This window comes from Oncorhynchus masou, chromosome 31, assembly GCF_036934945.1.
Source record: "Oncorhynchus masou masou isolate Uvic2021 chromosome 31, UVic_Omas_1.1, whole genome shotgun sequence".
Lineage (NCBI taxonomy): Eukaryota > Metazoa > Chordata > Actinopteri > Salmoniformes > Salmonidae > Oncorhynchus > Oncorhynchus masou.
Window position 1 is genome coordinate 51579545 of NC_088242.1, and position 25869 is coordinate 51605413.

General features: G+C 42.0%; 1 protein-coding gene across 1 annotated transcript in view; it reads right to left on the reverse strand.

Moving 5' to 3' along the window:
• LOC135524096 (anoctamin-1-like) overlaps positions 1–17683 on the reverse strand; it is a 68671-nt gene extending 50988 nt beyond the window's left edge. The window contains 4 exon segments of the mRNA XM_064951299.1: positions 29–135; positions 138–375; positions 5859–6040; positions 17498–17683. Coding sequence (XP_064807371.1) covers positions 29–135; positions 138–375; positions 5859–5966 — 453 coding nt within the window. The 5' untranslated portion in view covers positions 5967–6040; positions 17498–17683.
• Between the last annotated feature and the right edge of the window lie 8186 nt (positions 17684–25869).

Here is a 25869-nt window from a genome sequence, read left to right on the forward strand (position 1 = left end):
ACAGAGAAGCCATAGAGAAGCAACTCACATCCTCATCCTTCTCCAGCTCCAGGCCCATATCCCTCAGGTTGCCCTCAAACTCTTCACGGCGGTAGCGCTTGTCGTCCTCGTGGTAGTCCATGCTGTGGTCCTGAGAGCCACCTCCGGGTCACCTCTGGGATGCGGAGGCGGGGGTCGTCCCAGCCTGGCCGTCCCGCGGCGGAGGCTCCGTGTGAAGGCATTGTCGGTGAAGCGGGAGGACTGTCGGTTAGAGCGGGAGCTGCTGGGCTTTTTGATGTGGTAGGTGAGGATGTAGTCCACCCTCCTCTCTCCATCCTGGAAGTATAGGCCGTGCTGGCATTGGGTGTTCTCCTCGGGTGTCAGGGAGTTCAGGAGCTGGGGAGAGAGGGGAGGGCTGTGCATTAGAGAGGGGAGGGCTGTGCATGAGAGAGGATTAGCTACCTACCTGAACCATGTTCATGTGTGTGTGCTGTGAAGCTTTTGCCATTCGACTGTTCAGTGAGCCAGTTAGACTACAGGGGTCAAGTTGGGAGAGTCACCTAGTCCCAAAGGGGTTCCTGTGCATTTCTGGTTCCCCTTGGGAGAAGTGACCACTTAGTGACTTTGAACCTGAATGCTGATTTGCAAGGCAAGCACTATTGAGAATTATTCAGTAAACAACAAGTTATTAAACAAAATTGCATCCAACAAAAGGCTAGTGTTGCTACTATGTATGCGTGCAAACAAACGATTAACCAAACACACCTGATTCTTTCTTTTATGATATATCATTCATTTATATGAATGGCATCTATAGGTATGATATTATAATTTCTTATTGTAAAAACTTTGCCGAACATCAATCACAACATTTTTTTAAATACGGTAGATCATTCAAATCCCTGTGATCTCTCTACTCTTTCTAAGTTTGCTGGCATCCACCTGAATATCTGGTGTCACAATTCCAACTAGGTTCATCACATAGGCATATGTTTGATCCGGTCAGAGCTGGACATTTCCATGGAGTTTTCAGACGGATCGGCGAGTCAACAACTGCTCTCGGACATCAAGCTTATATGACCAGGAAGGTTTGGCTGACTTCAAAACTCATTGCTTATTCCTGATCTGCTGGCCTTTTATTGTATCAATAGTTGGTATTATCGTTGGAGACATCCAACAGTCCCATCTCTCAAACATCTGTAACTACTCAAAGACAGAAAAAACATTTGTTTTGGTAGACTGATGAAGAACCGCACATACCGGTATTCTGTGTGCCACTATCAATACAGTATTATTTACCTTAAAGGCAGTTGCACGAGGCACCTTCAAGACACCCTTGAACTGTTTTATTATGGGTAAGAGTGCCAAAATGGTTGATGATTGTTTTTTGTGTGTGTCGACGTGGGTGTTTGGATGTTTGGGTGCACACAAGACGCCATGCTAGGCATATACTGATGGTCTTGAGAGGTCTGGATTGGTTGGGTCCAGCTAACTACAAGCTGCTGTTCACAGTGTCCAGCCCATTGACCATACCAACATACTTCAAACTGTGTGACTTATCAGTTGGAATAATATTGTCCAATATTCCTGCAAACTATTTTAATAGCACAGACTGACCCTACCGATTCTCTATTTTTAATCACAATATTTAAAAAGTGGATTGTGGCCCGCCCCACATACACAATCATTTTGACCTAATTTGACAATTCCACATTCTACCCTCACTTGACGGCAAGGAAAACTGAATACAGGGTTCCATTTGTACCCCTGGTTGAGAAGGTTTCAGGATCCACTCGCTACGAGCCGAACGTTATGTGTAAAACTGGAAACACAATGGTCACAGACCGCAACATGATGAGGGAGTTGAAAAAGAGTGGTGCGTGATGACGTCATCGGATATATACATTTCACTCATTTCACACACACCCCTCTCTTGTATAGTACACGTCTTCATGTGTAATGTGGAACGAGACAGACATTACAAAGTGTCAGACGTGTACGGTTGATACTTGTTCTGTAATTAGGCTACGTGATCCTTTTCTCTCCGCAAGCTGTCAAACCAGGTCAAGCCATCTCTCAACTATATTGAGATTAAACAATCCTAGCACAACAGTTACTAAAAAGGGATTTACGACAGACAAAATGAATGTATTCATGACTTGACCAAGTCGAAGTGGAAACTACATTTCCACAAGACAATCATGTCTGACTTCCACCGACAGTATTATTTTCCAGCAAATCAAAGTTTCAAATCATAGGCAAAGTGAAATAACTGCCAAATGAATCTTCACTCTAAAAACCAAATACCAAACTACAACAAAGCAGCAGTCTCCCTGAGATTGTTCGTCTCAGTTTCTACTGAAGTACGAGTACGTTAACACGTGATGTAAATCCACACATGCTGTATCTTCGTCATTCCACTCACTTGAAATTTGCCATGAAAAACCACATCCTTTAAGAAGTGCCTGGGCTTGCTAGCTGTGTCTGCTGAGTTATGAAGCAGTGAAGTCCCTGAGCTCTCTGGTGTTTCTTCTGCCATCTTCCCATCACTAGGCGAGCGCCACCGCAGACTACTGTTATTAAACAGAGCTCTCTCTCTCGCTCTCTCTCTCTCTTTCCCTCGCTCGTTCTCTCTCCAGCTTTCTCTGTCACCGTCCACAGGGGTGAACAAGCCCAACGCCTCTCTGCTACAAGACCCACTACTTGTTACTTGAGAAGAGTCTGAGACGCCAAGTAGCTAATATTAGCCTTGATCTGAAAGCGACAAGGTGCCCTCTCCTATCTCAATCCCTCATTACATATAAAAGCCATACCAGATATTCAGCATTATTTCAGGGGCTGCTAATCATTCGGAGGTCAAGGTTAAGCCTCAATACATTTAAATATAAACTGGGTGGTTTAAGCCCTGAATGGCTGTATGACAAAATATGTCTTTTTACTGCTCGAATTACGCTGGTAACCAGTTTACAATAGCAATAAGGCACCTTGGAGGTTAGGGATATGTAGCCAATATTAGCACGGCTAAGGGCTGTATCCAGGCACTCCGCATTGCGTCTGCCTAAGAACAGCCCATAGCCGTGGTATATTGGCCATATACCACACCCCCTCAGGGCATATTGATTGATTAGAACGTAAACATTGGCCCAACCCAGATGTGACTCCACAGGTCCCAGGGTGGTTTGGTAGAAAAACAATTCTGGAACCTAACCAGTTAAAACTAATACGGTATGATGCGATTAATCTGCTGTCAAAAGGTTTAATATGGCTATGAGGCTATGATGGGACCAGAGTTTTTCTAATCGGGTTGGTTTAAAAATAGCCTTGGGGAGGATGAAAACCCTGTCAAACTGCAGCAACCTTGTACTTGTTCATATGCATTATATTTTAAAGAAGGACTAGAGGTGGTACCTTTACGCAGACACAGAGAAAGCAACATGATTGGACAATAAAACTCACAGGACTGAGCTTGCGTTCTGCAGGTGTGCATCGCCCAGTCCTGCTCTATGTTAGCTATTGTGTTTATTGATTCATTCCAGTTCATCATTTTAGATTGAAAAAGTCTAGGTAGCCTAGCCAGCCTAAGTTTTAATATAAAACAAATTTGATCCCACTCACAAACGGGCTATAAATACACAATGTTACCACTTTGTTTACCCTGGCCAGAGGGACGCAGCCTACAGATTAGAAATGTTTTCTTTTGTCTATGCAATATAACATGCATGCAAGACCGCTAATGTTTAGGTGTGTAGGCTGCAGCATGTATTGAAGAGTTTTTGCTTGTGTCTGTCTGAGTGATGTGTTATCATGGTTGCTAAATAAATACCGGAGGAAAGCGGCGAGCGCCCACGACCAGCGATTTCCGTGAATCTGATTTGCATGAGACACGCAAACAGCCTGCAACAGCACTCTGATGAGAAGGACAAAGAAATTCTTCGCAAGTTGACATATCATAAGGCAAACCTGATTGAAAAGTGCTGTGGCAAATGCTGCCTCACCACATGTTTTCCGGCGGCCTTTGCCCAACCAGTACAAACATTCCCCTGAGAGGGTCCTCGGTGACATCATTTCTCATCGCAACACAGAGATGGAACTCCACTTCAGATGTGGCACAAAATACGCAGTGTTGAATGAGAGGTCATTAAACACATGAGAAAATGGTTTAAGCAGCAGCCAATTAAAATCATCGACGTAGTGTCACGTGATAGAACGCTACATTGAAGCTGGTCCCATCATAATATGTCACATGTTAGCCCCTATGCTAACCTCAACAGGTGGCAGTGAATATTTCCTGTAAGAAATTCCTCATCATCCTATTAAAGATATTACATTTGTTCTCCAGAAACCAATGGCATTTCTTAAAACGGGTCAACTCGGCCACCAGAGGGATAAATGCAAATCTCCAAATGTAAATTCAACCTTCATTCAATTCTCCAGCCAGCATTTCCCAAACGGCTTGTTACAGAACTGTTCCATGTCTACATAGACCCAAAATATCCAACACATAGCAGACATCGGTTTACATTATACAGTATCAGTCAGTCCAGTCCAAACTCTTGTCACAGTGTTGAGTGGGACATGTGCAGACGGAGGAGAAAAATGTGTAACACTCAGATCGTTTATTTAGCTAAGACAGACATCTCGTGACTTGTCATACGTACATCTGTGACATACAACAATTGACAGATAAAGTCGCTTTTAATGAAAAGGCCATCAAGACAAAAGCAAACAACCATTTCTGTATGGACCTCACTTTGTGCTCGGAGGCATTGCCATGCTGACACAGGAAAGGGCCTTCCCCAAACTGTTGCCACAAATTTGGAAGCACAGAATCATCTAGAATGTCATTGAATGCTGTAGCGTTAAGATTTCCCTTCACTGGAACTAAGGAGTATAGCCTGAACAATGAGAAACAGCCCCAAACCATTATTCCTCCTCCAGCACACTTTACAGTTGGCACTATGCATCGGGGCAGGAAGCGTTCTCCTGGAATCCGCCATACCCAGATTAGTCTGTCAGACTGCCAGATGGTGACTCCTCACTCCAGAGAACGCATTTCCACAGCTCCAGAGTCCAATGGCTGTGAGATTTGCACCACTCCAGCCGACACTTGGCAATGCGCATGGTGATCTTAGGCTTGTGTGCGGCTGCTCGGCCATGCAAACCCATTTCATGAAGCTCCGAAAAGTTATTGTGCTGACGTTGCTTCCAGAGGCAGTTTGGAACTCGGTAGTGAGTATTGCAACTGAGGACAGACAATTTTTCCACACTTAGCGGTCCCATTCTGTGAGCTTGTATGGCCTACGACTTCGTGGCTGAGCCATTGTTGCTCCTACACATTTCCACTTCACAATAACAGCACTTACAGTTAACCAGGGCAGCTCTAGCAGAGCAGAAATTTGACGAACTGACTTGTTTGAAAAGGTGGCATCCTATGACGGTAGCACGTTGAAAGTCACTGAGCTCTTGAGTAACGCCATTCTACCGCCAATGTTTGTCTATGGAGATTGCATGGTTCTGTGCTCGATTTTGTACACCTGTCAGCAAAGGGTGTGGCTGAAATAGCCAAATCCCCCACTAATTTGAAGGGGTGTCCCCATGGTTTTGTATATAGAGTGTACAGAAATTGACAAATAAAGTCAGTTAATAAAAAGGCCATCAATACAAAAGGAAACAAACAATACAGGAATGACGTACCCCCAATGTCATCTAAACTTATCATCGGGAAAACCAACCAATTAGTCTTGCATGGGTGTTCGACACTGTCAACACTAGCTTTACTGTGCTGGATGTTCTTTCCAGGAATCCGATGTTGCTATGTGCTAGCTACTATGTGCTGTGGACTGTGATTTGCCAGTTGCTGAAAAGTAAAGGTGGCTTACTATGGAATCCGGCTGGACATAGCCTATGTCCTCAATGCCCTTGATGTTGATGATATCCACCTCTTTCTCTTTGCCAGGGATGGGGGTGGACCTCTCATTCTTCTCCATGGCTTCCCCAGACTGATGGCCAGTCTCTTGGGGCTCTCCTGACGGGTCTGTGTCCTGGGTCAGGTGGGCTTTACCTGGGGAGACAAACAGCAAGGTGCACCTCTCAAGTCTCAACACATACATTCTGGATTGGTTGTAAAGTAGCATAGATGATGAATAAGCTTTTCTGTAGGCTATAATATAGGCCTATGTGAGTTCAAATGTATAGGCTCATATAATGTAGAGTATGTGTCCATGATATGTTTCCGGTGCTAAAATTGTAGGAGCATACCTTCAGGCACTCTTTATGCATGTTTCCATCTAGTTCAGGCCATGTTTCAAAGTTACAACTGTGAGTTATCACATGCAACACTGACAGCAAGCAGTAGATGTACTGGACATATAGTAGGCCATATCACAGAAATGATCTAGCTCATGGATGTTTGGCTATATGATTGTTTTTAGTGTTGTAAACTCAATTTGGGGTGGTCCACAATGTGGTTTTTAAACATCTTTATTTTGTATTGTTATATCATTGCGGAGTGACAATTAAATCAATTGTTCTAACTCTAACTGGATTTGCATGCATATCAAATAAGGATATACTGGCTAAATAATATCAAATAAGGACATACTGGCTAAATAATATCAAATAAGGACATACTGGCTAAATAATATTAAATAAGGACATACTGGCTAAATAATATCAAAAAAGGACATACTGGCTAAATAATATCAAATAAGGACATACTGGCTAAATAATATCAAATAAGGATATACTGGCTAAATAATAACAAATAAGGCTAAATAATAACAAATAAGGGCATACTGGCTAAATAATATCAAATAAGGATATACTGGCTAAATAATATCAAATAAGGATATACTGGCTAAATAATATCAAATAAGGACATACTGGCTAAATAATATCAAATAAGGACATACTGGCTAAATAATATCAAATATCAAAAGATTTTTCATCCCCCTTGTGTAATTAAGTTGCTTAATAATCTATGCAATAACAAAACGGTTATAAACGTGTAAAGTGCTATTGTTTGTTTTTCATGGTCATCCATAATTAAAGCATCCAAAAGCAACATTTATATCTGTGAAATCCTCCCTCTCAATCTCCCGCTAGCTGCCCAGGCAGGCAAGGGTCCGGCTCAGACGACATCTGAGAGTTTGCAGCTGAGCGTTGTTTATTTTTCAGACATACTGCACTATGTGAATTGCTCCTTGGACTCTGTTGAACCTCACCCGGATGGTGCTTTTCCTCAAGTCAAAGGGAAGATGTGCGTGCATCTTCACTAACATAAGCTACTGTCCAGCTGGTCTCCATCAAGTCCCTGACTATCTCTGACTCAGGGCTCACTTCTCTGCAACATGAATTATCTGTTAGCTTCAAAACATTGGGCTTCCACCCAGTTGTGTGTTTGGCAGTTTAAATAAGCAGACCCGAGGATTAGAAGGAGTCTCCGTGGGAATCATTGTTTTGTTTTTTTAAAGAATGAAGAGGAAAAGAAAAAGGGAAAAAATAACTTCCTCTCGTTCTAATATTAGAATGGTCTCTGTGGAATTTGGACAAGCTACACTTCAATTAATATCAAGTTGACCATAGGTCAATCTTTCTACACAGGATACTACAAAACATGTTAAATAAAAGAGAAACCAAAGTGCTGTGAATTCACAATTTGTGTTCAATAACCTGATGAAAATTAAATGCATTTAATATTACATATATAAATCAGAATAAAGGAGATCTAATGATAACCATAATGGGTCCACAAACACACCCACACATCTGAAGTCCTATAGACTGTATCCAAGTGAACTTGATAAATGGTTAAATATTGCTAAATGCTGGTTCTGTTATGATAATGTCATGATGTTATAGGTTATCTTAAACATATTAAACACGACTTTAAATTAACAATGGACTACACGGACAAATATTTGTACTAATAAAATGTGTAAATTCATTGTCATCGTTCATTCTTAACATTTCCTTTGTTGTTGTGTCCAGTCCCATTCTCATCCATTCTGTTCTTCTTGAACTCTAAAACTCTACGAACTGCAGTATCTCGTCAACTCAAACGGAAACACTCAACTCGAAAGTAAAGTTCGAAAAGATTGCCAGAGTTCTCTTTGACCTGCTTTGAAAAAGTGTGACACTAAGTTATACATATACAGAGAAAAGGTTATACATTTATTTTTGTTATCCAGCACAAATCAGTAGACTCTCAACGGAGGTGCACTGTTAGATCTCCCAGACCAGACACGATGCTACTCCAATTAGAACAACCTTGCAAAGTCAACGGATCACAACAATCTCTCTAGACACACACGGTACTAGACACAGAATCAGGTTATCCTTCCACCACAAATTGTAATCCAACACCAAACACTACTCAAAGTGTGTATCTAGCTCCATCCCGGTCCCTATAAGACAATGGAAGAGGAAGTATAGGATCAATATAGGAGCAGAGATGATGACATCATGGGCTATTGGGGTAATCAAATGTGTTTTATGCATATATTTTTGTTAGTAAAGCAGGTGTTGACTGAGAGCCAAACGCCTAATCAGTTCCGAGGTCAATGCTCGTGACTCTTCCAGTTTGACAAACATATTAAGAGTTTAGTTCCGAAACGCTATATCCACAAATTTTTCACATTTGTGTTTTTTAAAATCAGAAATGATTGGTCATCGGTACCTTCTTTTGTGCGTAAAATATTACTCTTCTCAGATGTTTCATTCATAGTTTTTAGATGTGTATTAAAATGGGTTTTTGTTGCAAAACACTATGTTGCACTCCTGCCATCATCATTACATTCACCTGCCCCCCCCCCCCCTCATGCGCATCAGCGATTATTGGACTCACCTGGACTCAATAACCTCTGTCATTACCTCCCCTATATATGTCTGTTCCCCCGCTCTGTTCCCTGCTTCTGCATTGATTGCCTTATGTCCTTGTATACCCATCCCCGGCATCTGTCTTTACAATATACTGATCTCACATTACTGTATTGATTCATAAAAACACAAATACAAAAATAAATATTGATGTCACAAATGTATCATTTGCACTAAACTTTATTAAAAATGTGGGTTATTTAATACATTCTACTGTGTAAAACCTAGCAGTTACAACTTATTTCTCTGAAAGTGAGGCGGATATTTTGCGTTTTGCAACAAAACAAGATTATTTGTCTCTCTGAAATGATAGATTTCAAACAAATACATGTTTATCATTGACTACACCATGCCGTGGTTAAATGGTGAAAAGACACACCAACCTCTTTTATACGTTCTTTAAACGATAAAGGCTACTTCACCAACATTTCTGAAAATGGATATAAAGAGTTTTGGAATGAAACTCTTTATTTGTACACTAAACTGAGGAACTATCTGGCCGTGATTGGCAAATCAAAATAAATGTTCTACCACATCGACCATGTTATTTATTTTTGAAACCCCTTTTTCAGTGATATCCAATTGGTAGTTTTACAGTCCTGATCCATTTCAGCAACTCAGGGTATGGACTCGGTAGAGGTGAAGGTCAAGACCCATGTGTCCTCCGAAACACGACCCTGCCAAGCCGCACAGCTTCTTGATACATGCTCGCTTAACCCGGAAGCCAGCCGCACCAATGTGTCAGAGGAAAAACCGTGCAACTTGTGACCAAAGTCTGCGGGCATGCGGCCAACCAGCCACAAGGAGTCACTAGAGTGCGATGGGACAAAGAAATCCTAGCCAGACAAAACCTCCCGTAACCCGGACGACACTGGACCAATTGTGCGCCGCCTCATGTGTCTTCCGATCGCGGCCGGCTGCAACACAGACTTGGATTGAACCCAGGTCTGTAATGAGGCCTTTAGCACTGCGATGCAGTTCCTTAGGCCGCTGCGCCACTCGGGAGGCCCCCGACCATGTTATTTTTGGGAAGTATATTTGATTCTGAGTTCGGAAATATAAAGACACATACATTCAGTTTTTCCGAACATAGTTTGCTAGCGCTAAAGACAGAGACTCACTCGGCTGGGGGTAGAACATGCGCAGATCAAATACAGAGCTGAAACGCCAATTAAGGTGTTGACATGTCCTAATAATTTGAATGGCTGCTCAGAAAACAAGGCGTTTAAGTCGGCGCACACTTACTTCAATTAACATTAGCAGAGTAAGGTGTTTACATGACTATTGCATAATATGCCTACTGCCATAATCAGTTTAATATCAAATTATTCCTGTTCATGTAAACATACTCAGTGTAGCCTACCCCTTCATCTCAAACTGGTGCAGCCGGGAAAAGCCTGGTTCCTCTCCAGGTCTTCCTTCTAGAAGTATGTTGTGGTCTATGATACTGTAAAAAGCACTTTACGACAACTGCTGACGCAAAAAGGGTTTTATACAATTGATTGATTGATTGATTGATTGATTGATTCGATGGGATACCATAGGTCATAAGACAACCTAGCAAAGTGAACGTGACCACAGTGTGTTGACACTACATGGTCACTGCATTTCATGCCACATCCCAAAAAGCATCTGCCACATGACGGTCCCCAAGGCAGGAAGTAGATGGGTGGTGTAGCAGCGAATCTTTCTGGAGACCCTGAGCTGATGACATTGCAGGTTCCAGGGGCCCTACGGTTAAACTTGTATGTGATGTGTGTACACACATAGTAATTACAAAGCAGATATTGAGTTAACGATGCGGTCTCTAACCTATGTCTCATTTCAAACAGAAGTTTTGAAAGTGGTGCTCACGAGCCAAAATGAGTCCCTGTTTTTTGTTTACTGTGTCATCCAGTTGTACACTAGGTCATCCATTTCATGTGATATGTTACAAATTTAGCAATGTATATGATATCACCCTAGATTCAGTACAATTTGCATGCCACCCCAACAGATCCATGGATGATGCAATTGCCATCACACTGCCCTATCCCATCTTTGAAAAGAGCAATACCTGTAAGAATGCTGTTAATTGACCACAGCTCAGCCTTCAACACCATAGTGCCCTCCAAGCTCATCACTAAGCTCGCTGCCCTGGGTCCTAACACTAAGCTCGCTAAGTCCTGGATTTCCTGACGGGCCAAACCCAGGTGATGAAGGTAGGCAACAACACCTTCGCTATGCTGATCCTCAACACGGGGGCTCCACAAGGGTGAATGCTCAGCCCCCTCCTGTACTGCCTGTTGACCCAGGACTGTGTGGCCAAGCATGTCTCCAACTCAATCATCAAGTTTGACACAACAGTGGTAGGCCTGATTAACAACAACAACTAGACAGCCTACAGGGAGGAGGTGAGGGACTTGAGGAGACAGCAGAAGGAGCACGCCTCCATCCACGTTAACGGGGCCGCAACGGAGAGGATGAAAAACTTCACTAAGCAAGAAGGTGGTGAAGAAGACCTCAGGAGGCTGAACAAATTCCATTTGACCCTCACAAACTTCTACAGATGCCAGATTGAGAGCGCCTGGTATGACAACTGCACCGTCCACAACTACAGGGCTCTCAAGAGGGTGGTACTGTCAGCCCAACACATCACCGGGGGCACACTGTCTGCCCTCCAGGACATCTACAGTACCCGGGGTCACAGAAAGGCCAAGAAGATCATCAAGGACCTCGTTGAACCACCAGAGCCATGGCCTGTTCACCCCTCTACCATCTTGTAGGTGGAGACAGTACAGGTGCCACAAAGTTGGGACCGAGAGACTGAAAAACTAACTTTCTAGCTCCAGGCCATCAGACTGTTAAATAGTCACCACTAGCCGGCCTCCGCCCAGTACACTGCCCTGAACAATAGTCACTGTTACTAACCACCCGGTACCTGACCCTGCACCTAAGAAATTGCTGTCCTATGTACATACTGTAGTCATTGAACACTGGTCAGTGTAATAATGTTTACCTACTGTTTTACATACTTCATATGTATTTACTGTATTCCAGTCAAGGATCATCCTATATACAGTCAAAGTCGAACACCTTAGCCAAATTCATTTACACTCAGTTTTTCACAAGTCCTGACATTTAATCCTAGTAAAATGTACCTGTCTTAGGTCAGTTAGGATCACCACTTTATTTTAAGAATGTGAAATTGCAGTAGTAGAGAGAATGATTTATTTAAGCTTTTATTTCTTTCATCACATTCCCAGTGGGTCAGAAGTTTACATACACTCAATTAGTATTTGGTAGCAGCATTGCATTTAAATAGTTTAACTTGGGTCAAATATTTCAGGTAGCCTTCCACAAGCTTCCCACAATAAGTTGGGTGAATTTTGACCCATTCCTCCTGACAGAGCTGGTGTAACTGAGTCAGGTTTGTAGGCCTCCTTGCTCGCACACGCGTTTTCAGTTCTGCGTACATATTTTCTATAGGATTGAGGTCAGGGCTTTGTGATGGCCACTCCAATACCTTGACTTTGTTGTCCTTAAGCCATTTTGCCACAACTTTGGAAGTATGCTCGGGGTCATTGTTCATTTGGAAGACCCATTTGCAACCAAGCATTAACTTCCTGACTAATGTCTTGAGATGTTGCTTCAATATATCCACATAATTTTCCTTCCTCATGATGCCATCTATTTTGTGAAGTGCACCAGTCCCTCCTGCAGCAAAGCACCCCCACAACATGATGCTGCCACCCCCATGCTTCACGGTTGGGATGGTGTTCTTCAGTTTGCAAGCGTCACCCTTTTTCCTCCAAACATAACGATGGTCATTATGGCCAAACAGTTCTATTTTTGTTTCATCAGGCCAGAGGGCATTTTTCCAAAAAGTACGATATTAGTCCCGATGTGCAGTTGTAAACTGTTGTCTGGCTTTTTATGGCAGTTTTGGAGCAGTGGCTTCTTCTTTGCTGAGCAGACTTTCAGGTTATGTCGATATAGGACGCATTTTACAGTGGATATAGATACATTTGTACCTGTTTTCTCCAGCATCTTTACAAGGTCCTTTACTGTTGTTCTGAGATTGATTTGCACTTTTCACACCAAAGTACGTTCATCTCTAGGAGACAGAATGTGCCTCCTTCCTTAGCGGTATGACGGCTGTGTGGTCCCATGGTGTTTATACTTATGTGCTATTGTTTGTACAGATGAACGTGGTACCTTCAGGCGTTTGGAAATTGCTCCCAAGGATGAACCAGACTTGTGGAGGTCTACAGTTTTTTTTCTGAGGTCTTGGCTGATTTCTTTTGATTTTCCCATGATGTTAACCAAAGACGGGCTGAGTTTGAAGGTAGGCCTTGAAATACATCCACAGGTACACCTCCAATTGACTCAAATGATGTCAATTAGCCTATCAGACGCTTCTAAAGCCATGACATAATTTTCTGGAATTTTCCAAGCTGTTTAAAGGCACAGTCAACTTAGTGTATGTAATCTTCTGACACACTGGAATTGGGATACAATGAATTATAAGTGAAATAATCTGTCTGTAAACAATTATTGGGAAAATTACTTGTGTCAGGCACAAAGTAGATGTCCTCACCGACTTGCCAAAACTATAGTTTGTTTACAAGAAATGTGTGGAGTGGTTGAAAAAAATAGTTTTAATGACTCCAACCCAAGTGTAGGTAAACTTCCGACATCAACTGTAACTACGGCTGTACACATCTTTTCTATTCATATACTGTCCATAATGTGTATACACACCATTATATACATGCACATTATATTTATATTCCGGATTGTGACATTGCTCGTTCAAAACATTTATATATTTCTTAATTCCTTTCTTTTTCTTTTTGGGATTTCCGTGTATTGTTTTGTATTGTCAGGTATTACTGCACATTTGGAGCTAGAAACATAAGCAGAAACATAAGCATTTCACTACACCTGCGATAATATCTGCTAAATATGTGTATACGACCAATAAATAACATTAGATTTGATTTTGATCTGATGCGAATTTTCCAATTTGTGTGATATGTTATAAATTATGTTCCAATTCGTACAATATCTTATGAATTTGTTGTGATTTAGACACAGGATGTTACGGCGTTCTTCGTTTGTCGAAAGAGAGTCGGACTGAAATGCAGCGTGTTGGTTACTCATGTTTTTAATAGACAAATGACGATACATGAAATAACAAAAACAACAAACGGAACGTGAAAAACCTATACAGCCTGTCTGGTGAACACTAACACAGAGACAGGAACAATCACCCACAAAATACAAAGCGAAAACCAGGCTACCTAAATATGGTTCCCAATCAGAGACAACGAGAATCACCTGACTCTGATTGAGAACCGCCTCAGGCAGCCAAACCTATGCAACACACACCCCTAATCAACCACAATCCCAATAACTAAAAAAACCCACTAAGAATTACAACAAACAATAAACCCATGTCACACCCTGGCCTGACCAACTAATTAACTAAAACACAAAATACTAAGACCAAGGCGTGACACAGGAGTGCATTTTTAAGTAATTGGACTGGACTTAAGTAACAATCCCAATGTAACCAAACCAAAATGTATTTCATGCACATTGACAGCACATAGGGCCCAGACCTCATGACACTTTCGATTTGAGGGGGGCCCTTGAGTTTAAGAAAATATGCAATGTGTGAGCACATATTAGTCCAATTGTACAGTAAATATTGACAAGAAGACCTAGTGCAAACCAAACCAAAATGCAATCAGTCTTGTTGTCTTACATGATAAACCAAACACATTTATCAGTTACAAGTTACTCAAGTCTCTCACTTACCGTGTGGATAGCAGCAACCTACACTACGAACTTGATAGGCTGCACTGTAAAACTTTTCTCTCATAATTTACAGCATTATACTGGCAGCAGAGTTGCCAGGTAAATACTGTAATTTGCTTTACAGCCGGGATGCTGTATAATGTTTTACAGTAAAAAAAATAGTGGTGTCTAATACAGTTATACAGTTATAGTAATATGATGGCAACTCTGATGCCAGTATAATGCTGTCAATTTACAGTACAGCATGTTACCGAAACCAGTTTTACGGTACTAATACTCTTATTGGAGTCTTTTTTTCTGGAATTGTACTGAACTAATGAATTCATTAATGGATGGATGAAATTTATTTAGGGGGGGGCTGGGAATGCAATTTACAGTTTTACTGTAATTGCATGGGATTGTGTCAAGAACTGCAATGCAGGTCCTAAAGTTTTGTACACTCAGTATATATTAATATTTGGTCTTTAATATCACTTGTACTTCTAATGTCCTTAACGAAGGCTTCCAAACCTGCAGTGACTACAGGACAAAACAGACCAAGGGCATGGCAAACACTCAACCATTCTAGGTTTGAGAGTTGCTGCTCCTTTACTATCCCCCCTATACACATTTCATTGTTGGGACACTACTAGCACAAATCAGTTAAATCGGTACAGCACTCTCACTCAGAGATGCAACAAATGTAGCCTCTTACAAGGCACACCTCAGAATATGTTCATGAGCCAGAAATAACAATACCATGCAACCACCAAAAATACGGTAGGGTACTGTATTTTGTCGGGTGTAATTATAGTACCATTTGAAATACAGTAGATCTTTACAGAAATGTATACTGTTAAACCAATGTTTCATATGAATTTAAGGTACAATTTACCAGTTCCACCTAAAATCACATGTTAGTTGTATTGTATAATACTGTAAAAACAACAAGATCTTTTAACAGTGTACCCAGAAGGTGCTAATAATATTTGTCCACTTCACCGCCGCTTTGAGAAGATATTTACTAAAATGGTCTGAGCTTAATGTGTCTCACCTAACAGCATGAGGTTGGCCCCTGAAACTGAATTTTTTTGTCTACAGTATGTATACATAAGCAATTACTGTAAAGCAATACAGGGATGGAAATCTTTGATGGGGGTGGGGGCCACCAAAAACCTGAACTTATCATGAGGGGCCGCAATTGCTAATATCCATATCCGCCCATGTCCCCAATCGCACACAAAAAAATTGGCCCCCCTCTTGACAGTAGAGATTAGTTTTAGACAGTAAAACTTAGTTTTGGAGTCAATTTCGTGCAATTCTACACATTTTGCCATGGGGTGTAGGGAAAATGTTGCAGTTTAAAAGCAAGTTTTCTGCAATTCTACACATTTTGCCATGGGGTGGAGAGAAGATTGTACAACACATTTCAGCTCATTTGGAAATCAAAATCCTATCTAAAAAATGTTAGCTGACATAGGTTAATTGACTGACTATCAGTGACTGACAAAACAAGAGAAGAACTGCTGATCCACAACCAAGTTTACATATTGCACCTTGTGTATACTACTATTCTAACTTGTAACAGTAAGTTGAGACCCATAGTGGAAATTGATCAGAGGGCCCATCCTTCAAATGCAGTGTGTTAAAGTAATTGTCACAAGAGGCTACCAATAATAGGCTACCAATAAAAGTATTTTTTCTGCATTTTACCCATAATGCAATGCAATTTAATTCTGTAAAACCTGTAAAGTATTTTACTGTATGTTCTACAGTGTTTAACTGTTGAAATTACAGAAAAGTCTTAGTGTGTAACGACTGAACACGCAATGCATGCAGCATCGACAACATAACCTTCTGAGAGCCTTGCACAGTGCACACCGACCTGACTGACAAAGACAGGTGAGGGTTTTGCGACAGGGAAACTACTTTCTCACAACATGATCGTCATACTCCTGGATTAGTTTGTACACCTGACACCATAGAATAGAAATTGGCTTCCCCTCCTCGAGCTCGACTGTCACTAAATCACATCCAAACAATAGGAAAGATACGAGTTTATGTTTCTGCTCCTGAGTGGCGCAGCGGACTAAGGCACTGCATTTCAGTGCTGGAGCTCCTGGTTCTATTCCAGGCTGTATCACAACTGGCCGTGATTGGGAGTCCCATAGGCCCAGCGTCGTTAGGGTTTGACCGGTGTAGGCCGTCATTGTAAATAAGAATGTATTCTTAATTAACTGACTTGCCTAACAATGCGCTCCAAGTCAGACTTTTGTTGCTTCTAATTTTAAACGGTCAATGGGATTGCCTATTGTTTGTATACCAAATCATATACTCACATTTTGTACAGGTACATACTGACGCCTAGTTTCATGTCTGTATAACACAACTTTTTTAACGCTTGCTCAGACTCAAAAATATGACGCCTTTCCCTGCTCTCTCTGCTTGAATTCCCTTTCATCTAGCGGAGTCCGACCGATGCAAAGCGCCGCAGGTTAACCAGCTCTCTTTACAGTTCAAGTTAAAGATGCAAAAGACGAAAGTAAATAATTAATTCTCTGCATTTTATATCACACTCATAATTACACCATTGTATCAATTCACAAAACAATCGAAAAATAGATACACGTCTCGTTGTATGTTTATTACATCGTTATTACGCATGCAGATTAAAGGGTGTTATTGTCCTGCGTGAGAAATTGAGTTGACATGTATCATTTTGAAATACGCATTTAAACACGAAAAATAGCAGTTTGCTGTGACAATGACTTAGGCTAGTCTTGTCATTGTTTCAACATCGCCACATAGCCATACCAACTGAAAAACATGATACAGAGATGTAGCAGCAACTTTATACCTGCAGTGGATGAAATAAAAAGCCTCCGGTCCAACCTGCTGAGAAGGTTTACAGAGAACTTAAATCCATAGTGACCATCAAGCAGTCTGCCTCTCCTCGTTCTTCCCGAGGACAGTCGGTGCGCGCTGCGCTCTTGTCAGCCCTCCTTAGTCGAGTCGCGCGAAAAGTGTGAGGCAGAGGAATATGCACGAAGATCTATATCTGAGGCAGTCCCTCTTTTCCTCTTTGACATTGAAGTATCAGCCCATTTTTTATGGCGTAGAGTAAACCAATTGCAATTTAGGAGCCAAACATGCCCAACTCAATAATTTAATTCGCTAATACATTTAGGCAGGCCATGTATTTAGGCTGTATTGAATTAGCCATTGGGGTTTGTTCCATATGCATGAGACTACTTCACTTGATTGGGCATTATTATGTCCCACAAATACCATAACTTACCACAATGTAATAATGAGGTGCTTTGAAACACTAAAACTAGTGGCAACTGAGCTGCCACCACCTTAAAGGAGACAAAACCTTTCTTTTCCTGGAGTATTGAAACATATGGGTGTGAGGGTAGTGGGACAGATTTAAGGTGTACTGAAACATGACAAGGTGTGTTTTAACCAGTGGTGGTCGGTGCTGTTTAAGATGAGGGAGAACACTTTTTTTTCATGACCATGGCTTTATTTCTATTACAGCATTTCAGATGACTGTCATTCATATTCCATTCACCCATTTCAATGCAATAACGATAGGTTTAAACTCACATTTCCCCTATACCCATCATGAGGTTGCTACAACCTAGCCTACGAATGAAGGTTTACAAAGTAGGTGCACACAGGTCGAGAGAAAGATTTGAAGTGACAGTGACACATTCAATACAGTGACACACTCTCCTGCATCTAGCTGATCTAGGGAGTAATCATTAGTCCAACAGATGCAAATGAGAGTTTCTACTGGAAAAAATCAGGTATGTTTGCCCCTGTTACGTTTGCTTCCGTTTAAGAAAAGTTGTTCAACAGATTCGATGGAATGAATACACCCCTGATCACGCGAAAACACAGTTCGCTTTCATAGCAGCCGCATGGTATTCCTTCTCGCATCAATGCACTCTCCTCATCACCTTTTCCCTTCGATTGTGGACTTCAATGCACAACACATCAGCTGTATGAGACCAGGCGAAAAAACCTTTCCAAGCCAAATCATATCATAACCGCTACACACTGCCTACATCGTTGACCCCATATTAGCTAAAGTAACGCCATAGCCAACATGGCTAATAGATGTACTGTGTTAGTAAACCAGCTACAATCATGCAGCAACGTTAGTGTTCAGCCAGTAAGCAGATTAGCACTTACACCGGCGGGCCCTGGTGGCAATAAATTAGTAAAACCAAAAGCTTACCTTGACTTGGAAAGTTCCAGTGTTGTGTTGGATTGTCATAGCCAGCTAGCTGACATAGCATCCCTCTGTTTGAGCAGGCTAAACTAGCTAGCTAAGTAAGTAAAACTAAATGTTAAAAAATGTATGAAATATCTCTATCTTGCTTCTCCTTCATTTTGGAAGAAATGATTGTTTTCAACTATTGTCTCGCTCTCTCTTTGAGTCAGCTACTCACAACATTTTATGCACTGCAGTGCACGCTAGCTGTAGTTTACACTTTCAGTACTAGCTTAAATTCTCTGATCCTTTGATTGGGTGGACATGTCAGTTCATGCTGCAAGAGCTCTGATAGGTTGGAGGACGTTCTCCGGAAGTTGTCATAATTACTGTGTTAGTCTATGGAAGGGAGAACCATGTATTGAAGTCAATGTACCCAGAGGAGGACGGAAGCTTGCTGTCCTCCGTCTACACCATGTTGCTACCCTACAGAGTGCTGTTGAGGCTACTCTACTCTGAGGAGGATGGTCCTCTCCTTCCTCCTCTGACGAGCCTCCACTGGTTGTAACAGCACTTAATAAAGAGTTGTGCAACACATTGCCAGAGACTGGGAGCACTAACCCGGAAAATAGTCTTTATATTCAGAAGAGGGTACATGGCATGGTAGGTTGTTCTGATGGATTGAATCCCAGTACAGTTGAGTTAGATTATATGATTGACAGTTGACAGTTCAGTTGACATTCCGATTCTTGTCTTGATTGGTTTGGTTAGAATTGACCAGCCCGTGTGTTATGTAGTTTGTATGTACAGTATGTTTTACTACAGGGAGACAGAGAAATAGCAAATAATAACAAGCAATAATTAAAGTTTATCAATGCATAATTAGGTTAACTTAACTTCTATAATATTAATACATTGCAAGACCATTAGTACACTAAATTGGTAGTGGCTATTTAGTGTACCATATAGCATGTGTGGCATGCATCATCAAACACTAGATGAAGCTTATACAGTTAGTAGGCAAACAAGCCAGCACTATTAACTAAATAGCAACATTTGCATGAAAAACAAGTGCACGAAAGGTGCAAACAAAGACACGTGTCGATTAACAACTACACGTAGCATCAAGAAAACTGATGAATGAATCAAAATGTTTGTTTGACTTCAACTATTAGCGCACGTTTTAATTTACGCATCATCTCTTGGGTTGTTTTGGAGAGTTTCGTCTGAGCGTTTGGTGCTCTCACCTGTATGAGTTCAGGAAGAACCCAAACACAGGGGAGGTGCCTGCAAACGTGTTTGATACTTTACCACCTCCATGCCTCAGACTGGGGTAATGCTGAACAGTACCGCAGCACAATGTTTGAAGTTCACATTTTTCCGATAATCTAAACATTTGTCTTCCGATATGGGGGCCCACATTCTTCATTCGGCATGTGGCTGTGGTTGAGAGGGTTAAAATTCAGAAGAAATGTGCCATCTTACTTACTTCACCCAGCAGTCTGGGGCTCAATTCCCACGTCCAACTTTCATTCCTGTTTCTTATCTGTCTAAACAAAGCACTGAAAAAATAAAGGTGGGATTTTACAGAAAAATATTCTCCTTAGGCCTTATTCAGACTTGCGATAAGTTTATTTAACATAGACTTTAAAATTGTTTTTACTTAAGTCTATGCTTCATTGAGTCCCTGTTAAAATCTACTTATCTCAAGTCTGAATTGGGCTCCATTTGCTCAGTGTTACAAGGGTGATTCAGCACAACAGTTCAGCCTTGAACACTGGCTGAGTACACTAAGGCATGTTGTTCACAAGTGGAAAACCAGAGTTCACATCCACCTCTCACACAAGGCCCACTTTATACATGTTACCTCTGCTATAACTTACATAGCCCTAAACATTTTGATTGTTACATTATTTAGGATCTCACAATGGGCCTGCCTATAATTAGTGGCATTTTCTACCCTAGGAAAAGTATTACATTCCCCTGTGTCTTCTTTAAAATGTTAATCAAAATATTGACTGAAAATCATCATCAATCAACAGTTATACCTTAAACCATTGGCAATTTAGAGAACCCTGACGTATCCCCCACCTTTGATATTTGTCTCAAGTGCATTCCATTAAGGGTAACTATGTAGCAGGTCCTTCATTCAACTCATACACTCAACTCTAATTGATTGCACTAGATCTGTCACCTCAACCTTTGGTGTGATAGAATCAACTATTTCAGGAAACCCTTGTTAGTCACGCATAATGATTACAATCATCATCGTTAAGGCCGCCCTTGTTAGTAGAGAATCTCACTTGCTTACGGCTCGTCATTAGTTATATGAGTTCACCTCAAATACTAAGATAGAGCTTTTCTTGTCCATGCGACCTGACCAGGTAAAACTCTACTTGAGTATTTGAGTTGTCATTGAACTCGCATGACTTCAAGCTAAACAATGCAAGGGAGATTCCCACCTAAAATGATTATCCCCAAGGCCTGAGGCTTAACATTTGGCCAACATTCTTACAATTAAATGGCAATTGAATAATATGATTTGCCTTCACATACGCAGTTCAAGTAGACAAAACACAAGTGAACAATTAGAACAAGAATTCAGTGGCCATGCCACAACATTATTAAAGACTGGAACTTTAACACTTTAGAGTGAAGCAATCTGATAGTTTATTGTTCTTTGGTGCAATATTAAGTGGTTATACAATCAATAGAGCCACACAACACATTTTGTGACATGGTAGAGTGAACCCAAGAGCAGAGGATGAACCAGACCAGGAAAAAAACCTAAATACTTGAGAACGTAACAATACAGGAAAAAACTCAAAACTCAAAACACACTCGAAAACTAATGTGGGGGAAACATTCAGGGAAATGAATTCAAGAGCTAACAAAGGCAAACAGAAAAGAAACCTCTCTTAAAGGGGAAATAATGAAATGATAAGACACACCTGAGTAACAAAGTATCTAGGGCAGTCTCTGATGCCAGGAGGAACCATGACAGTACCCCCCCCCTTCTAGGAGCAGCTTCAGGTGACCGGGTTGATGCGACTCAGGATCTTGAATGGTCCTCCGTAGAGGAGCGAGCTTCCGCGAATCCATCTTTAAGGGAAGATCACGGGTGGACAGCTGCACTCGTTGACGAGGTCTGAAGAGCCGAAGAGGTCTTAGGTGCCGGTTTGCCTGATGTTGATGTCGAGCATAGGAGCGGAGTAAGGAGGATCGCGCTCTGATCCAGGTGTGGCTGGGTGGGGTGGGGGGGCAGTGTGTTATGAGCATACTCCGCTCAGATGAGGTACTTGCTCCAGTTGCTGGTCTGAGTGGAGACGAAGCGACGGAGGAACTTCTCTAAGACATGGGTAATCATGAGATCAGCCGTCTCCACTGAAGGCAACTTGGGTAAGGCGATGAAATGGGCTACCTTGAAGAACCGATCGACGACCACCAGGATAGTGGTAAGTCCTTGAGATGGAGGTAACCGATTGATGAAGTCTACAGACAAATGAGCCCAGGGCCGGTTGGGATGGCAGAGGTTGGAGCAACCCAGCCGGTCGCTGACGTGAAGTTGGGTGAATTTTGGCCCATTCCTCCTGACAGAGCTGGGGTAACTGAGTCAGGTTTGTAGGCTTGTTGCTCGCACATGCTTTTTCAGTTCTGCCCACAAAATGGCTATAGGATTGAGGTCAGGGCTTTGTGATGGCCACTCCAATACCTTGACGTTTTTGTTCTTAAGCCATTTTCCCACAACTTTGGAAGTATGCTTGGGGTCATTGTCCATTTGGAAGACACTTTTATGACCAAACTTTAACTTATGTCTTGAGATGCTGCTTCAATATATCCACATACTTTTCCCGACTAATGATGCCATCTATTTTGTGAAGTGCACCAGTCCCTCCTGCAGCAAAGCACCCCCACAACATGATGCTACCACCCCTGTGCTTCACAGTTGGGAAATACTTATTTTCCACCATAATTTGCAAATAAATTCATTCAAAATTATACAATGTGATTTTCTGGATTTTTTGTTCTCAATTTTGTCTGTCATAGTTGAAGTGTACCTATGATGAAAATTACAGGCCTCCTCATCTTTTTAAGTGGGAGAACTTGCACAATTGGTGGCTGACTAAATTATTTTTTGCCCCACTGTATGTATATTTACCCCCAAAATATATGGGGGATTAGAAAAGATGCAGACAATTACATTGATGGACAATTACATTGATGCAATATTAAAGCTGATCCACCCCTTTAAAAATAGTCTCACAGTGGTTCACTCCGAACCTGCAGTAGAATGAGCTTGATCTGACCCCTGACCAGAGCTAATGGGGCGTCCATCGAGGGCTTGAATCTGCAGAGGGATGGGACATTTCACACAAGGGGATTTGTAAATCTCTTGATTCATGAAATCATCTGCGGCCCCGGATTCCACAAAGGCTTGAATCTTGTGCTGACGTTTGTCCCAGTGGAGGATTGCAGGTAGTGACAGACGGTGCTTGGGTTGCCGGGAGGTAACTGCACAGCTCACCAGGGTCTCTCCCGGTCCTGGCAAGCTCTGGTGTTTCCCGTCAGCTCTGGGCATGTAGCACGGAGATGGCTGAGACCTCTGCAGTAGACACAGCAGCCTTTGCGCATGTGCCTGTCACGCTCCTGTGGACTCAGACATGTGCGACCCAGCTGCATGGGATCATCCATGCTGGACTCGGTGGGCTTGGGGTGCTCAGGAAACCGGAATGCTGGAGTGTTGTCAAAAGGGCGATCTCTCACCCGTTCTCGGATGCGGTTGCCAATCCTGATTGACAGCGTTATCATGGACTCGAGATCCTTTCCCAGTTCCCGAGCGGCAAGTTCATCCATGATGGAGTTAGACAGTCCCTGGTGGAAAGCAGTAACCAGTGCCTCCGTATTCCACCCACTCTCGGTGTCGAAGGTGCGAAATGCAATGACGAAGTCACCCACTGGTCTGGCCCCTTGGCGGAGGTTAAAATGGTGAACATAAGAACACAGGGAAACAAAATACTCTAAACAACAAACACCAACACTCGAAAACTCACGTGGGGGAAACATACAGGGAGCTAAATTCAAGAGCTAACAAAGAGAAACAGAAAACACACCTCTCTTAAAGGGGAAACAATAATTAAATAATAAGACACATCTGAGTACCATAAAAAGTCTCTAGGGCGGCCTCTGCCGCCCTCTGGTGCCAGGAGGAACAATAAAACATTTAGAGCATTCAATTCCCACATTTGGTTATTTCCGTTGGTTTATCTAAATCAAATCAAATCAAAATCAAATCATAATCTATTTATTTTTTTATTTTATTTTTTTATTTTTATTTTTATATAGCCCTTCGTACATCAGCTGATTGTAGCTCCCTTCAGTAACCACGAGCACAACCGTTCCTTGATTTTAACTGGCGGCTTTATTCTGTAGTTTTAGTCAGAATTATCACCTTCCGTGAGAACTATAAAGTAAATGAAAAATACAGTTAAGCACACTCTTACAACCTTATCTTACGAGTGACTTATTAGCTTGGTAGAACTCTGAAGTGCTTACATGCATAACAGTTTAACCGGCGTTATAACGGGTTCAGATTAAACACATGAATAAAGGAAAAAATACCTCATTGGCTGCTTATACAGAAGGGAGGAAATCAAACTTCACACGTATTATCACTGGCATGAATTCACACTTCATCCTAACATACACTCTTCAACCTTTATGAACTACACCCGATGACTTGAAAACTTAGCTAACTAGCAGCACAGGATTGCCTTCCCTCCAACAGTGTGTTGCTACAATAAGGATCCCTGTTACAACAGTATTAGCTACGTGGTTCCGCTTGTATTATCATTTCCCCCACACAGCGGACACGTAAACAATTCAAACAAAAGACAACGACATAACCTGTAAGTCTAACTGTCAGTTACACTCCCACCAATCACCGGTGATTTCTGTGAAAGGGGTCTGCAGGTTTCTTCACATGGGAATGAAGAGTTGCATAAGCCAAGCGACCTCCCACCCTGAGGATACCTTGCTCATCCAGAAATGGACTCAATTTATGCAACTTGCTTGCTTTATCTTTGGTCTTGATGTCTTTCTGGTGCCTAAGGTTGTGTATCTCATGGGAGAAGGCTGCTTCTTGAACCATCTTTATAATGGTGAGCTCTGCCTCTCTCCTTTCTTCTATGCTTGTAGCTTCACTGGACCTCAATTTTAAGCCTATGGCTTCCTTGATACGTCGTTTGAGCCTGGCAATAGCTTTTACCACTCTTGCCCAGTCTGAGAACTTATGAAGGTGATCTAGTAATGATCTTTCTTCCTTTGCTTGGGTATCATGGACCAGGGATTTCAGCTCTGGATCATTGTCTGAGAACTCTTCCCCCTTGACTTGTCCTTTGGGAAGTTCTTCATGCCAAAGAAAGTCTGGACCTGTGAACAAGTTGGAAGCCATGAGCTGTTCTGATGTGAGACCTCTGGAAGCATGATCCGCAGGATTCTCTTCAGAGGTCACATATCTCCATTGTTCGGGATCTGTGCTTTGCTTAATGCGTTGAATACGGTTAGCTACAAAGACGTGGAATCTTCTGGCTTCCTTGTTGATGTAGCCAAGAACTACCTTTGAGTCTGTCCAGAAGTATTCCTGTAGACCTTGTATCTCTAGCTCCTTTTTGAGCATGTCACTGGTTTGAACAGCTACCACCGCTGCTGAAAGTTCCAGTCGTGGTATGGTCGTAACCTTGGAGGGGGCGACTCTCGACTTCCCCATAACTAGGGAGCAATGAACTTCTCCTGCGGTGCTGATTGTTCTGAGGTATGAGCACTCTCCATAACCTGAGGTACTAGCGTCAGAGAAGTGATGGAGCTCATAACTCTGCACCTCCTTGAAACTTGATGGCAAGTGGCTTCGTTGGATCCTTACTTCAGACAAGTTTTGTAGACCTTGGAGCCAGAATTCCCACTAGGAACGTAGGTCATCTGGAAGGGGGTCATCCCAGTCGATTTTGTCA